The sequence below is a fragment of the Anneissia japonica genome, unplaced genomic scaffold, assembly GCF_011630105.1.
Source record: "Anneissia japonica isolate Jap-2015-1 unplaced genomic scaffold, ASM1163010v1 scaffold287923_len1623670_cov205, whole genome shotgun sequence".
NCBI lineage: Eukaryota > Metazoa > Echinodermata > Crinoidea > Comatulida > Comatulidae > Anneissia > Anneissia japonica.
In genome coordinates this window covers 1161936-1175831 of record NW_022721637.1, presented here as the reverse complement: position 1 = coordinate 1175831, position 13896 = coordinate 1161936, and the positions used below count along the sequence as shown (strand labels likewise).

General features: G+C 36.0%; 3 protein-coding genes across 6 annotated transcripts; 1 reads left to right on the top strand and 2 right to left on the bottom strand.

Moving 5' to 3' along the window:
- Positions 1-6: 6 nt before the first annotated feature.
- On the bottom strand, positions 7-3088 carry LOC117111662 (heat shock 70 kDa protein IV-like). 2 transcript variants are annotated; one of them, XM_033254634.1, is made up of 3 exons: positions 2983-3088; positions 2387-2601; positions 7-1759 (listed from the first exon to the last, which is right to left on the bottom strand). In XM_033254634.1, exons 2-3 carry the CDS (start codon positions 2563-2565, stop codon positions 28-30), a joined length of 1911 nt encoding a protein of 636 aa, XP_033110525.1. In that variant the 5' UTR covers positions 2566-2601; positions 2983-3088; the 3' UTR covers positions 7-27. The 2 variants fall into 2 exon arrangements, with proteins under 2 accessions (XP_033110525.1, XP_033110526.1); XM_033254635.1 differs by having other exon boundaries at positions 2387-2617; positions 2983-3033.
- A 352-nt stretch (positions 3089-3440) lies between these two features.
- Positions 3441-10173, top strand: LOC117111664 (arylsulfatase A-like). Of its 3 annotated transcripts, none has more exons than XM_033254638.1 (5): positions 3441-3485; positions 4937-5144; positions 5832-6455; positions 7488-7740; positions 8412-10173. In XM_033254638.1, the coding sequence occupies exons 2-5, from the start codon at positions 4945-4947 to the stop codon at positions 8808-8810; spliced, it is 1476 nt and encodes a 491-aa protein (XP_033110529.1). In that variant the 5' UTR covers positions 3441-3485; positions 4937-4944; the 3' UTR covers positions 8811-10173. The 3 variants fall into 3 exon arrangements, with proteins under 3 accessions (XP_033110529.1, XP_033110528.1, XP_033110527.1); XM_033254637.1 differs by lacking the exon at positions 3441-3485 and adding an exon at positions 3497-3860 and having other exon boundaries at positions 4979-5144; XM_033254636.1 differs by lacking the exon at positions 3441-3485 and adding an exon at positions 3497-3860.
- LOC117111665 (spermatogenesis-associated protein 17-like) lies at positions 9506-13871 on the bottom strand. Its single transcript, XM_033254640.1, has 8 exons — positions 13717-13871; positions 12854-13076; positions 12370-12473; positions 11728-11851; positions 11230-11418; positions 10839-10987; positions 10489-10618; positions 9506-10328 (listed from the first exon to the last, which is right to left on the bottom strand). Exons 1-8 carry the CDS (start codon positions 13782-13784, stop codon positions 10245-10247), a joined length of 1071 nt encoding a protein of 356 aa, XP_033110531.1. The 5' UTR covers positions 13785-13871; the 3' UTR covers positions 9506-10244.
- Between the last annotated feature and the right edge of the window lie 25 nt (positions 13872-13896).

The following is a 13896-nucleotide window of genomic DNA, read 5'->3' as shown; positions in this document are numbered from 1 at the left end:
TATATATTCTTTCAATGACTACATTATTTAATCAACTTCTTCAACGGTCGGACCAGTGCCAGATGTAGGTTTACTGTGGTTGTGTGATTCTTTCTGGTGTGCATTACCACCGTATAGCTTCGACAGGATTGGTGAACACACCTTCTGCAGTTCATTTTGCTGGTGATCATATTCTTCCTTAGTTGCAAGACTGTTGTTGTCCAGCCATTCAACGGCTTCCTTAACTGCTTTCAAGACTGTGTCTTTGTCCGCACTATTTACTTTGCTTTCATCGGTACCTTCTATACTTGTCTTTACATTGTAGGCATAGCTCTCAAGGTTATTCCTGGATGTCACTCTTTCTCTTTCGGCGTCGTCTTCAGCTTTAAACTGTGCGGCTTCATTCACCATTCTCTCAATATCAGCCTGTGATAGTCGTCCATTATTATTTGTAATGGTGACGCTATTTGAGCGCCCTGTGCCACTATCTTTAGCAGTTACATTCAGTATGCCGTTGGCATCAATGTCGAATGATACCTCAATCTTTGGGACGCCTCTAGGAGCTGGTGCAATTCCAGAGAGATCAAATGTTCCAAGGCGATTGTTATCCTTTGTCATTGCTCTTTCACCTTCGTAAACCTGAATAGTAACAGCTGGTTGATTGTCAGCGTAGGTTGTGAAAGTTTGTGTGGCTTTCTTTGGGATTTGAGAATTACGATCGATCAGCTTTGACATCATGCCACCTGCTGTCTTAATTCCCAGGGACAGAGGTGTGACATCCACTAATAGAACGTCTTTAATTTCTGAACTGTTGTCACCAGATAAGATGGCTGCTTGAACGGCAGCACCGTAGGCCACAGCTTCATCTGGGTTGATTGATTTGTTTAGATTTTTGCCATTCAAGAAATCCTGAAGCAACTTTTGTATTTTTGGAATTCGAGTTGATCCTCCAACCAAAACCACTTCATGAATCTCAGATTTACCAAGCTTAGCATCATTCAATGCTTTTTCAACTGGTTCCAGACACTTGCGGAATAAATCCGCGCAGAGTTCTTCGAACCTGGCTCTGGACACGCTAGTGTAAAAGTCCGTACCTTCATATAAGGAATCGACTTCAATGCTAGCTTGAGTGCTACTGGAGAGTGTTCGCTTTGCCCTTTCTGCTGCCGTCCGAAGTCTACGAATTGCTCTGGGGTTTACAGTCATGTCTTTCTTATACTTCCTCTGAAACTCATTTGCCAGATGATTTACAAGTCTGTTGTCAAAGTCCTCACCACCAAGATGAGTATCTCCAGCTGTCGACCGGACTTCAAACACACCATCATCTATTGTGAGAATGGAAACATCAAATGTTCCACCACCCAGATCGAAAATCAAGATGTTCTTTTCACCTGACAGTTTCTTATCAAGTCCATATGCTAGTGCAGCTGCCGTTGGCTCATTAATGATTCGTAAGACGTTCAATCCGGCAATGACACCAGCATCCTTTGTAGCCTGTCGTTGAGAGTCATTGAAGTATGCGGGAACTGTTACCACTGCATTCGTCACCTTCTGTCCAAGGTATGCCTCCGCTGTTTCCTTCATTTTCATTAACACCATTGAGCTGATCTCCTCCGGAGTAAATGTTCTGACTTCTCCAGCATGTTGTACCTGTATTGTTGGCTTACCAGCTCTATTGGTCAGTGTAAATGGCCAATGCTTTTTGTCTGCTTGGACGGTGGAGTCGTCAAAAGCTCTACCTATTAATCGTTTTGCATCGAAGACTGTGTTTTTAGGGTTCCTATGAAAGAGAAACAAATGTAATATCGATTAATATAACTACAAACATTTAATAGGCCTACATGAAACTTTATTTTCTTTTAATGTTTTATGAATCATGTCATGTGCGCCCGAATATTTTTATATTTAAGACAATTTTCTTCTAATCATGAAATAGTTAAAGCAGCATCAAAAATTTTGTCAAAGAAGAACTATGAAGCTAACTATAATTAAAGTGAAAACTGGCGCTCAATATAATGAATGTTCCTTCGGTCAGTAACCATCTCGTAGTTTGAAATGTGCATGACTATCGAAAATCAAGTGTATATTATAAGTAAATAATCATGTTGTTAAATTATTAGCTTCAATTTTAATATTTTTAATATTCTTATTAACAGACTTTTTTTTGGTAGCCGAGTATTCAAAAACTAAAATGTTGGCCTATTTGAAAAAAAAAACTTTACAAAAGTGCAGACGTTGTCTAAGCCTTGATCTTCGAATCGTATGTGACAAATTTGATGATGTCATATTTTACACCCCAAATATAGGTATATCACAGTGATTTGACGCATAAAATTTTATAGTGTGGACCATCTTTATTCATTATTACAAGATATAGTAGACCTATCTATTAGGCCTATGTACTTACATTGCAACCTGGTTCTTGGCAGCATCCCCGATGAGCCTCTCTGTTTCGGTAAACGCAACATAACTCGGTGTCGTCCTGTTTCCTTGATCGTTCGATATTATCTCCACTTTACCATTTTGGAACACACCAACACATGAGTAAGTTGTTCCCAAATCGATGCCGATAGCTTTTTGCGTCATGATGTAATTTCGACTTTACTATATTATTTTGAGTATCTGAAATACAATAGGTCTAATAATAAGAAGAATTAATAGGACAAACAAATAAAACATTAACAAACGAAAAATGCTTAATTTATTGGATCGTTCTTCATCACCATTAAACTATTGCAGGTTAAAAATAGATGTAGGTTAACGGGTGTATCTGTAATTCCATTAAATTAACTAGTGTCAAGAACACAACAGTAGCCAGCATATTTTAGATAAGTACGCATGATTCAACAGGGATAATAGCATTTGGTCTATAATTAATGCTTATAAGTATTCAAACGAACAAATACACTATGCCTATAAAATCATAGTACCTATAAATACGTACTTCAAAACATAATTGTATGGTCAAGCAAAGGCTGCTAAGTTTAATAGAGTAATACTTACTTGGAAATTCCAAAGCGTTCAGCTGTTTGCTTTTTCTATCCTCTTCGTTTCAAGTCTATGACTAAATTGCTAGAAAGAGTTTGTGGCCGATTATATACCTTAAACCGACGGAGTCGAGAAAGTTCGGAGCAGCTTCGAGAGCGTGCAAAAATAGACAATTACATCATCTGACGGGGATCGGAAGGCGTCCTCGTTTGGAATAGAATATTCTAGTAGAGTTCCTATTCCAAATGGCTGGAATATTCTGGAGCCTCTATAATATTCCAGGACATTGAATATGCAACTTATGATTTAGTATTCATTTCTGTTAAATGGTTTCGTATTGCCTCGATGCCTTCACCAGTAGATTTTTTCTAGGTTACTATAACAACTCCCTGATATGATCAATGTTTTCAATAATATATAAATTTAAAATTATTCCCCATGATGATAATGGTTTCATCTGAACTGACTAGGGATTTCCCCCTTGGGAACGGATAGACCGACAGGAGACCAAGGCCTGGGTTAAGTAATGTATATTAGTGATTGAAACCATCATTTTCTCTAAATATTTGCGACTAAGCTAAGCACCGGAACTGTAGGCGTTTTGAGATTTCTGTAGTCTTTCTATCAGGCTCCGAGACATAGCCTAGCCCTTCTTGCTAGCCCTCTGTCTAACTTTAGCCTCGAGCCTAGCCTAGGCTAGCTGTGAGGCAAACGGTACGGTAGCCGAGAGCTAGAAGCCTGGGTCGTGCAAGTGTAGCACTATACCGACGAACGAGGGAGCTGGTTCTGTGGAAAGTCTATGATAATTCAGGCCAACCAATCCAAGATGTTCTTGTTTATTTTGACGATATGTGCTGTCAATACAGTAAACGTTTGTAGTCAAGGAAAATTTGGTCGGTTGCACCTTTTTTTTTTGTGCTAAAATAAGGATACAGTAGTAGGGGGGGAAACAGGGGGTAGCCAGTGGCGTAATAATGCCTATGCGCTCTCGTGCAGCCGGAGTCCTCATGGCCGACCTGTTTGTAGGGGCCCCGAATGCCACCTACCCATGCCATAAGGTCCTCGATCTAGCCTAGTACCCTGACCAAAAGAGCTTTGTTGATACAGCATAATGTGTCTCTAATATCGACTGTAGAGTAGGACATATATCATATATCCAGTGACGGATTAAAAAGAGGGAGAATCTTCCACCCACCCCCACTCCCCCAAATTTGTCAAAAATTATTTTTTTTAAATGGCGATAAAAAGGAAATTATATTCAAATTTTAGGTTTGTGTGCCATTTCCGGCCAATCTCCGGCCATCTGAGGTTCCATAATCAAAATTGTTCTTACCTCGACCCCAACCGTGGGGCTCAGCGATATTAGACATTTTTTTTGTGAAAGTTTGTCATTACTAGGCCCCTCTATTTCAAAGTCTTGGATCTGTCACAGTGATATAATATCATTTATTTCATCGTAAAAACATTTAGAGAATGCAATGACAAACATGAATAAAAAATGGGCACATCTATTCCCACAATGGTATTGGCGACCAAGACCTAAAAAGGGCCCCTGGAACCACAGTTATGTCACTGGGGGTAATCAGCAATTTTAAGATAATTAAATTATTGTTCGCAATTTGTTCCATTTCAAATGCTAGGTTTATTTGGCCTAATTAAATCATAAAGTACATTAATAAAATATATGTTTAAAATAAATGAAATGGTGGCCATTTTGGATTTGAATTTTGCAAATTTGAAGTGTAATATTATTTTAATTTTTGTTGTCACTTACAGTATATTAAAACGATTTTTAATATATAGATTTTATAACATGAATATTTACCATTATTTGTAATAAAATGTTTTAAAATGGCAGCCATCTTTTGAAATTGCTGGCCTACTCCTTGCACATGAAAAAAAATGTTGCACATACATTTTATGTTCAGTAATGTCTATTTTGCTAATATCCAATTCTTTTAAAATGTAGCTAAAAAAATGCAAACCCTTATTTTGCTACATTTCGTACCAGACTATTGGCCCAATATCGTATTAATGTTTGCTGATGATCTTGGATATGGTGATTTACCAGCGTATGGGCACCCAACATCCTACGCACCAAATTTGGACCGTCTTGCAAACCAAGGCCTACTCTTCACCCAGTTTTATGTTGCCAATCCAGTGTGTACGCCCTCAAGGTAGTTTATTCTTTTCAACTTTTTATTCTGGATAGTATTTCTATGCAATAAATCCAAAAGTCACATTTTAGATAGTACCTGTAAAATATAAATTAAAGATTATAAAGAAAAGCATTAAAAAATCCTATTTAAATGCAAAGCAAACCAATTCCGTATAATATGTCAAAAAAAATTATCATATTGAATAAAGGACGTGATACATCATGTAGCATAGCTCTCAACGAATGTTGTCCTATAAATAAATACATTATATTGTGTAATAAAATGCCTGTGACGGGATTCGAAAACAATGTATTTATTCATTAATTATAGAAAAACATTCGTTGAGAGCTATGCTACACGATGTATCACATCATTTATTCAAACAGTGTATTTACCTTTCTTTGATGATTTATATATAATTTAACAGTGTTGAAGGCTATCTTCTTGATTTATATTATATTATATTATAATATTATATATATATATATATATTATATATATATATATATATTTGTATAAAAAACAATTTTTTAATTAATTTTTTTTATCAAATTGCTCTACTTTTATACAATTTAAAAACAATTATATATTGTTGATAGAGTTTTATATTTTTATTTCAATTTAAATATCAGATTGATGAATATATCTTTTTCTTTTACTCATGAAGAGTACATGTATTTCAAATGTATATTTTTGTTAACTTAGGGCATCATTAATGACTGGTCGTCATGTTCCCAGAACTGGTGTTTATCCAGGTGTCTTCTACCCATCATCCACCGGTGGTCTTCCACTAAATGAAACAACTATTGCCGAAGTACTGAAGACAGTGGGATACAACACCGGTCTCGTCGGCAAGTGGCATCTTGGTGTGGGAAAGCAGGGCATGTACTTACCGACCAAACAAGGATTCGATGAGTATTATGGGATACCATACACACATGATATGTGTCCTTGTGTCACATGTTTCTATCCGAAAGATCCTTGCTATTATTCATGTGACACACAATTTGTATCATGTCCGTTGTTTAAGGACGACACTCTCATTGAACAGCCAACAGATTTTGTTACCTTATCTGAACGATACACATCACAGGCTCGAAATTTCATATCAAAGTCAGTTCATGAGGCTAAACCATTTTTCCTGTACTTTGCATTCCATCATACCCATAATCCTCAGTTTGCTAGCAAGAAATTTCGAAACACAACAATCAGAGGTGCTTTTGGAGACTCTTTAGCTGAATTGGACTGGAGTGTAGGGGAAGTGATGCAACAACTTAGAGAAAGTGGCATTGAGAACAACACCTTTGTTTTCTTTACCTCAGACAATGGGTAATTTGAATACTTAATTTTTATAAACATTTTCACATGACCCATTCATACACAGTAGAACCCCTCCTTTGGGACACCCCTTTTAAGGGGACACTTTTTTTGGGTCCCAAGGGTGTCCCCTATAGGGGTTCTACTGTAATATGTAGTACTGTATATCAGTGTGAATCTGTTGTAAATTTTAAACGAATGAACCCACATTCCTCTTAAGTAGCACTTATTGCTAACTGATTAAGACTATAGTAAATGTATATTTTGTACAAGTATCAATCTATCAATTAACATGATTTTGAGTATGATAAATAAATCAATGTTAGTTGACTTGGCTCCCCCAAACTTGACATCTACTGTTTCTTACATATGGCATTTCGGTTTTTATTTTAATTACTCGGCCAGTTGTACATTGCATATGATTGATTCTGTCTGTATTCAATGACAAGTTTTCTCTGAAATCTGGGGCGGATGTGGTGGGGGTGAGGAGGTGGGGGTCCTTATTCTCAAACTTTTTGCACCTTAGCCTCAACCATGGTAGGGCTGAGGTGGTGTGGACTCTCACACAGCCCTTACCACCTAATTCTGCATCCACCCCAGGAAATGGATATCTACACTATATAAATCCATTATTAAATACAAATCTCCCTCTAATTAAAGACCTCTCCAATTAAAGACCACCTCCAATTAAGACTACTTTTTTGTGGTCCCAAATTAACAAATGTATTTTATCTTTATTATTCTAATTAGAGACTAAGGTTTCCAAAGCCGATGGAAATCCCGGTCCCAAAAGTGGTCTTTAATTGGGGTGGGGGGTGACCGGCATATTTTTATTAACTTTGTAATACCTACAGTATATCTGTGAAATAATTTCATATTGTTTATTATGAAAAAATAATGTGAGTCAGAATCCATAAATGAATGGTACATGCATTTTAGTTTCAAATTAGTTGTTTCTGGAGTAAAGCGCTTCTGAATACGGAACTAGATTTTGGTGCTATATAAAAGATTGGATTGGATTATCTATACGTTTATTTTGTATAGACCTTGCTTAGTGCATTTACTGAATGGAGGTAGTGCAGGGCCGTTAAAGTGCGGTAAAGGGACAACATATGAAGGAGGTCAACGAGTCCCTGCTATAGCATACTGGCCCAGTAGGATTCAAGTAGGAAGGACGTCCCACCTTGCCACCACTCTGGACTTGCTGCCCACCATTGCAAGTATTGTGGGCGCTCCGTTACCAAATGTAACCATCGATGGGGTTGATATATCCTCTATAATCTTCAAAGGAGAGAAGGTTAGTATTTTTTGCCCAGGTTTTGTGTTGATTGCATTTGCTGCAATGTAACTCATGGGTGTATGCAAGGGGAGGGGGGTCGGGAAGGTTGTACAACCCCCCCTCCCCAAAAAAGAAATTTTCAAATGCCCACATTTTTTTCCAAAGACATTTTTTCGAAGGCCTTTTCACAATAACATAAATGAAAAAGCATTGAAGTACCAGCAATGAGTCCAAAGACCTTGCTAATTTTGTGACTAATCTATCTCAATTCTAAAAAATTATGATCATGACCCACCCAGAAAAAATCCAGGATACACCCCTGTAACTGCAACACTAAAAAATACTTCACACAGTATCTAGGGAATGAAAGAAAACACGCACAAAGGCGTGAATATGTTCATTATTTAACCAGTGGACATGAAACATTATTATTTTTTCTTATTAAAATCATGTATTTCTAAATTTATAAAAGGTGGAGATGTATCTCCATATCAATGTTATCACCATAGATTAATACAAAGAAATATTATGTGTGTTCGTGGAATGATTTATTTGTTTGGAACATGTCGTAATTTGAAGTATTAATTTTTATTTTAATTATTGATAGATTTATAAATACTGTACAAGTTATCAATAATTTTATAAACTATTTTAATAGTTTATAAAACTGATAATTCTCTTTTTTTCAGAGCAATAGAAACACATTCTTTTACTATGCAACATATTGCAAACCAGAAATTGGCGTTTATGCTGTTCGTTATGAACAATTCAAGGCCCACTATTACACTGCAGGGGAGAGCAACTCAGGAAGGAATAACCATGACTTAGATTGCAGACCAAGCGCAAAGGAAACAGTGCATTCGCCTCCACTTCTCTACAACTTGAATGAGGATCTATCTGAGCAGTACGATTTGAGTAAAGATCCTAAATACGCATCAATCTTATCAAAAATTTATGAAATCAAAGTTAAATTTGAGGCAAACATGATATGGAGAGAAAGTGAAATTAAAAATAAGAAAGATCCCAGTGTAGAGCCATGTTGTAATGCAGGGTGTACCCCCTTCCCTGAATGCTGTAGCTGCACGTAAGCAGCAAAGAAAGCATGAATCACTAAGAGCGAACCAATGACCTTTAGGTTATAGTTATACCCTCTGTCAACTTAGACTCACCACCCTTGTTGGCAATGGTGGTTTTGCAGAGTAATTTTTTTTTGCTCGAATTGATGCATTGAACCTCATTATAGCTTCTGAGAAATATCAGGAATAGCAAAGAGTTCTATTAATTTGGCCCAATAACTAACATACGAAAATAGAGAAAATTGCTACAAAAATGTATTGAACCCATAATAGCCTACTGTGTATAGATTTTTATATTTATAGTTGTCTTGTAATTTTATCTGTGTGTATATTTTTTGTATTCCTCGCTCTGGAAAGCAAATTTCATTTACTTTGCTTGTACAGTATGTGACAATAAATGGAATCTTGTATATTGAATCTTGAATCTTGTGTATTGACCAACATCCAGGATAATGAGTGTACCCACATAACACACTTTTGGGTAAATTGTGCTGGACAACCTGAGTTTGTAAATTATTGTGAAACCCCAAAAAGTGAGCTATTAATCTTTATCGTGGAAAACAATGTAAATAATGTGCCATGCCAAGGCTTACCTGCCTAATAAAGGGCTTCGGGAATTTCTTTGTAGCATAAAACTGTAAGTCATTTCTAGTAAGGTTTTTTCCATGGGTATAGTGAAAACTAATAAACAATTCAGAAATAATAAGTAAGAACCCATTAATACTTTTATTTTCATATTTACAGTACATTTTTATCAAGAGATATACATTATATTACAAAAAAAATCCCATCAATTTTTTGGTTTAAAGTAAAAACTAAGACTAAAACTCTGCTCAAATTGCATTGTAAACGTAGCATCTAATGTTTACACAGTTCTTTGAATTATCCCATTTTGTCTATATTCTATTTATATCTATTCTAAGACATGTATATTTTTTTATCTGAAAGTCATTGTAACACTGAAAATGTATGTTTCCTTTACATTAAAGGATGCCAATTGGACATTAAACCGTGTTCAAGCATCTTTAAAATGGATTTTAATGTTTTAAATTTTGATACTGTATAAATAATGATAGATAATATTATATCATTCTATTTTTAGTGTTATTTTAACATTTTTTAGATTAAAATATAATTTGATACGGGGGACTAATTGCTATTTTTATACGTCAATAATGAGTTTGTCAAGCCTAATTACATTACAGTACTTTCAAGTAGACACGCCTTCAGCGTCATCCAATCAGATGGCTAAACTGATCAAGCCTAATTACATACGGTGCTTTCTTGTAGAGACATGCCTTCAGTGTCCTCCAATCAGATGGCTTTGTTGAAATACAGTACTTGACAAAATGAAAATGTCAACATTGACACGAAACATTTGACATTGTGTCGTTGAAACTTTAATAAATGTTTTTAATAATATTAATTGTTTCTTTATCTGAATCATTATGGTACAGTTTCTGTCCCTTTTGAATAATTATCATTCAGCTTTTCAAACACAGGTATTGGCGAGACGACCCGATGAAACCGCTGCAAGAAATTATAGAAATAATAAGATTAAGATACAGGATTTTATACTGTACCATTTTCCAATGGATAAATGGAGTTAAATAAAATATGGCTATATAGTACACAGAAAAATTCAACTACTGCAGAATTCTATAAAAAAAAAAAACACTCAACATCTTACCTCTGTTGTGATATTTTGTGATTTATCCGTGTGTCGAAAATATTTGGTTCCATATGGTAAATGTCCATAAGCTGATGTAGTGTGTAAAAGAGGATCATAATCTCTATGCCTTTTAGTACATGGCAAAAATCTGCAAGTAAAAAAAATTCTTTGATGAAGCTACCTTTGAGAGGATAGACTGACTTACAAGTTAACACTCACTGACAAATAAACCCTCACTGACTTACAAGTTAACACTCACTGACTTACAGTTAACACTCACTGACTAACAAAGCAACACTCACTGACTAACCCACACTTTCAAAGTCATTATGGAAGCCTCATTCATATGAAATAAGAGGAAGACTTACATGTTATCATTCACTCTCATCACCCATTCCTTCATCTTCATTGCATCTCTTGCTTCTTCAACCGATGCGAATGATGTTGCTACTCTCAGTGTCGGCTGCAGAGGTTTGTATCGCTGCTTAAGCACCTCATCTGGTGTTCGGAATGGGCCCTGCACAAATAAAAAATAAATTGCATTGCATATTATAAAACAAGTCTTGACACATTAGTAATACAGTATTTGTTGATATGCAGGAGTGCTATTTTATCGACATCAAAGCTCGACCATCGTTTACATAAGAGCCAATCACTATGTGAAAACTCATTTGCTTGAGTTTCTAATTACTTTTTAATAATGCACGGCACCACACGATAATTCTCCTGTTAGCTGGAAAGCTACAAATAGGAACTTACCTGTGGTTTCTGGCCTATTGGTGGAAGTGGGGTTGTGAGTGGTAAAGGTGGGCTGGCTGCAACAATCTTTCCAGAGCGGTTATCTCTTTTTAGTTTAGGACCTTTTGGTGGTCTTGGCTTCACACCTCTCAATAGGTACTCCATCTCATCTGGGTAGGGCTGGAAAGGTGAATTATAGATGCCTGGGATCTAAAATAATATAAAACAAGTGATTATTATAATGATGTATTTAATTTGTGGTCAACAGATATAAATTGTTTCCATAAAAATGGACACATCATGCCAATATTTAAATACTGTAGTTGATACCAGGAGTGACTCATAGCCTCTTGGATAAAGCAAATGTAGGTTCCTGTTCCAAGGATACAAGCATAAGTAATCAGTATAGAATTTTTAAATGATAAGCTAATGTACAGCATTACTTTACTGCCAAGCTTCAGGCATATACTGTAAAGTGATAAAACAAGTACAGTACACAATTGTGATTATTGCTTTTACCACTTCAGTGCTGAGCAAGTAATGTTTCTTCTGAGCTTCTGCTTCCAATTTATCTTTCATCTTTTGTTGTAGTTCTCGTTCACCCTCTGCAGCCTTTTGCTCACTGTACTCCTGTAATTGTTGTCTGAAATGGATAATGACTGATAATTTGTATAAAATAGATGTGAGTACTACACAGCGCTTCAAAATCCCGACTATCAGCATCTTCATTCTCAGGCCTGTAACAGTAACCAAAGTTTATTTTTAGTTTGGCCGACTCCTTTTTCCGATAGAACCCCTAAAAGTGTGTTACACGGTAAATAAGCCAGCTTGGCTTTTTAATACATTTTATTTTTAAGTTATTTTATTCTTATCCAGTAATGACAAATGACAAATGACAAATGATGCTCTATAAAATAAGTCTCTTTCTGAGATTTGAACCCAGAACCCTGGAATTGAAAGTCAAGCACCTCTAACCCATTAAGTTACAGCTTCACTAACTTTATTATTAATATTATTTATAATTAGTTTTATTCACACAATGTCTATTATGGCAATCATGAAGTACAGATTGATCACTCAACCTAACAGTTCAATGTTCCCCATTGCATCTCTAAAATATTAATTAGAAATTTTGCTAAAAGGGAAAAAGTAATACTGTACCTAACAAATTCATTCTTAATAACAAGTCCTTCCAGATACTTCTTTCGACTGTAGTAATTGTGAATATATTTCCTGGTGTAGTAACCTCTCCAGATTTTCTGAATCTATAGAAAAGTAACATCCAAAACACACTTTTGTTTATTATTATTGAAATAAGAAGAGGCACCACTCCTATGATGTTGGACCACAGACTCATGGCTTTCTCTACACTCAGTATTTGTTTTTAATATTTAATAAACAAATAATAAAAAGTTGTAAACCAACTTACTGCATGGTTCAATAAGTCAACAATTGCCAAATAATCTCCAAAGGGAATGGTTAAATACATAAATGAAATTATTAGTTTTTAATTAAAAATGTGCTATACAGTATAAGTTATTAATATTATTATTATACAAGAAGTACCAAAACCACGTTTCAAAGACTTGGGACACATTGCTTACAAAATATAAGAGCTGGGTATGGACTACTAATTCATACATACCCTAACTGCCATTGCATTGTAGAAATTTAATTGCATTTCCATCATCAATTTCTTAATCATAACCCTGAAGGCAGCACGTCCTAGGCAGCCACGCCATACTTTCTGAATTTTTGTTGCACAATGGTGTAGGAATTTGACATATGCTCTGACTCTTACAGCTCGGAACCAGGCTTGAATTTTTATGGCAGCTGCACACTCTTGCTGTCTTTCTTCTTCTGCTTTTCTATAACAAAAAAAAAAGCTGAAAATTACAAAAAAATTTTAGAGAGCCTGGACTAGGAGGCCCTAATTAATGACCAGTCAAACATGGGACTTATTAAATTCCCTGTGGCTAGAGATACGTTACCGTATTTGTACTTCAATATGATATTTACTAAAGCCTAAAGGTACGGTAAATTGAATTACGTCACCATCACACAATGGAAAGTCAGAATGTGCGTTACGTCATCTTTCAAGACTGGCATTGCAGATCACCCACGATGAACGGCGTATTAAATATTAGAGGAATTGAACAATTAGTTGTAATTTGTAATAACGACACTGGTGGTGGTGGTTTGGTACTAGGGCCCGGGGCCTAGCCTTAGTTAGCTAGTCCACAAACACAAACGGGTCCTCTCAGCTCAGTCTTCTTATCTACCCATGTGGGCCTACTAGGCCTAGGCCTCTACTAGCCTACTACTTAACCAAGGGTAGGACTTAGGAGGACGGCCTAGGCCTCTCTGGTCTAGGCTAGGTAGGCTAGCTACCTAGGCTAGGCTAAACAAAATAGGCCCCTACTGTACCCCCTAGACTAGCCTAGCCTGAGTAAGCCTAGGCCTAGCCTAGGCCTACAAAAGAGCAAACATTTATAGGAATTTACATACCTGTTTCTAGCAAAAACTTGCTCCATAATCTTTGGTGTTTTACTTATAAGGTGTACTATTTTTGCCATTGTCTTTCAATAAATATGCATTTTTCGTGCAAAACATACACTTCCTTCTAGTTCTTTACTCTTTACTATATCGATTGTTGAACTGTTGCTAAAGCAACTATGTTATATCTTG

Bases quoted from the DNA above. Each gene is read 5' to 3' on its own strand.
- LOC117111662 (XM_033254634.1), bottom strand. From the start codon at position 2,565: ATGACGCAAAAAGCTATCGGCATCGATTTGGGAACAACTTACTCATGT. The intron at 1,760-2,386 runs GTAAGTACATAG...TCTCTTTCATAG, and splicing joins GCCAAGAACCAGGTTGCAAT to GAACCCTAAAAACACAGTCT.
- LOC117111664 (XM_033254636.1), top strand. From the start codon at position 3,767: ATGATAATTCAGGCCAACCAATCCAAGATGTTCTTGTTTATTTTGACG. The intron at 3,861-4,936 runs GTCGGTTGCACC...TTTAAAATGTAG, and splicing joins TTGTAGTCAAGGAAAATTTG to CTAAAAAAATGCAAACCCTT. The intron at 5,145-5,831 runs GTAGTTTATTCT...TTGTTAACTTAG, and splicing joins CCAGTGTGTACGCCCTCAAG to GGCATCATTAATGACTGGTC.
- LOC117111665 (XM_033254640.1), bottom strand. From the start codon at position 13,784: ATGGCAAAAATAGTACACCTTATAAGTAAAACACCAAAGATTATGGAG. The intron at 10,988-11,229 runs GTAAGTTCCTAT...TTATTTGTGCAG, and splicing joins CAATAGGCCAGAAACCACAG to GGCCCATTCCGAACACCAGA. The intron at 10,619-10,838 runs GTAAGTCTTCCT...TTTTACTTGCAG, and splicing joins ATGAGAGTGAATGATAACAT to ATTTTTGCCATGTACTAAAA.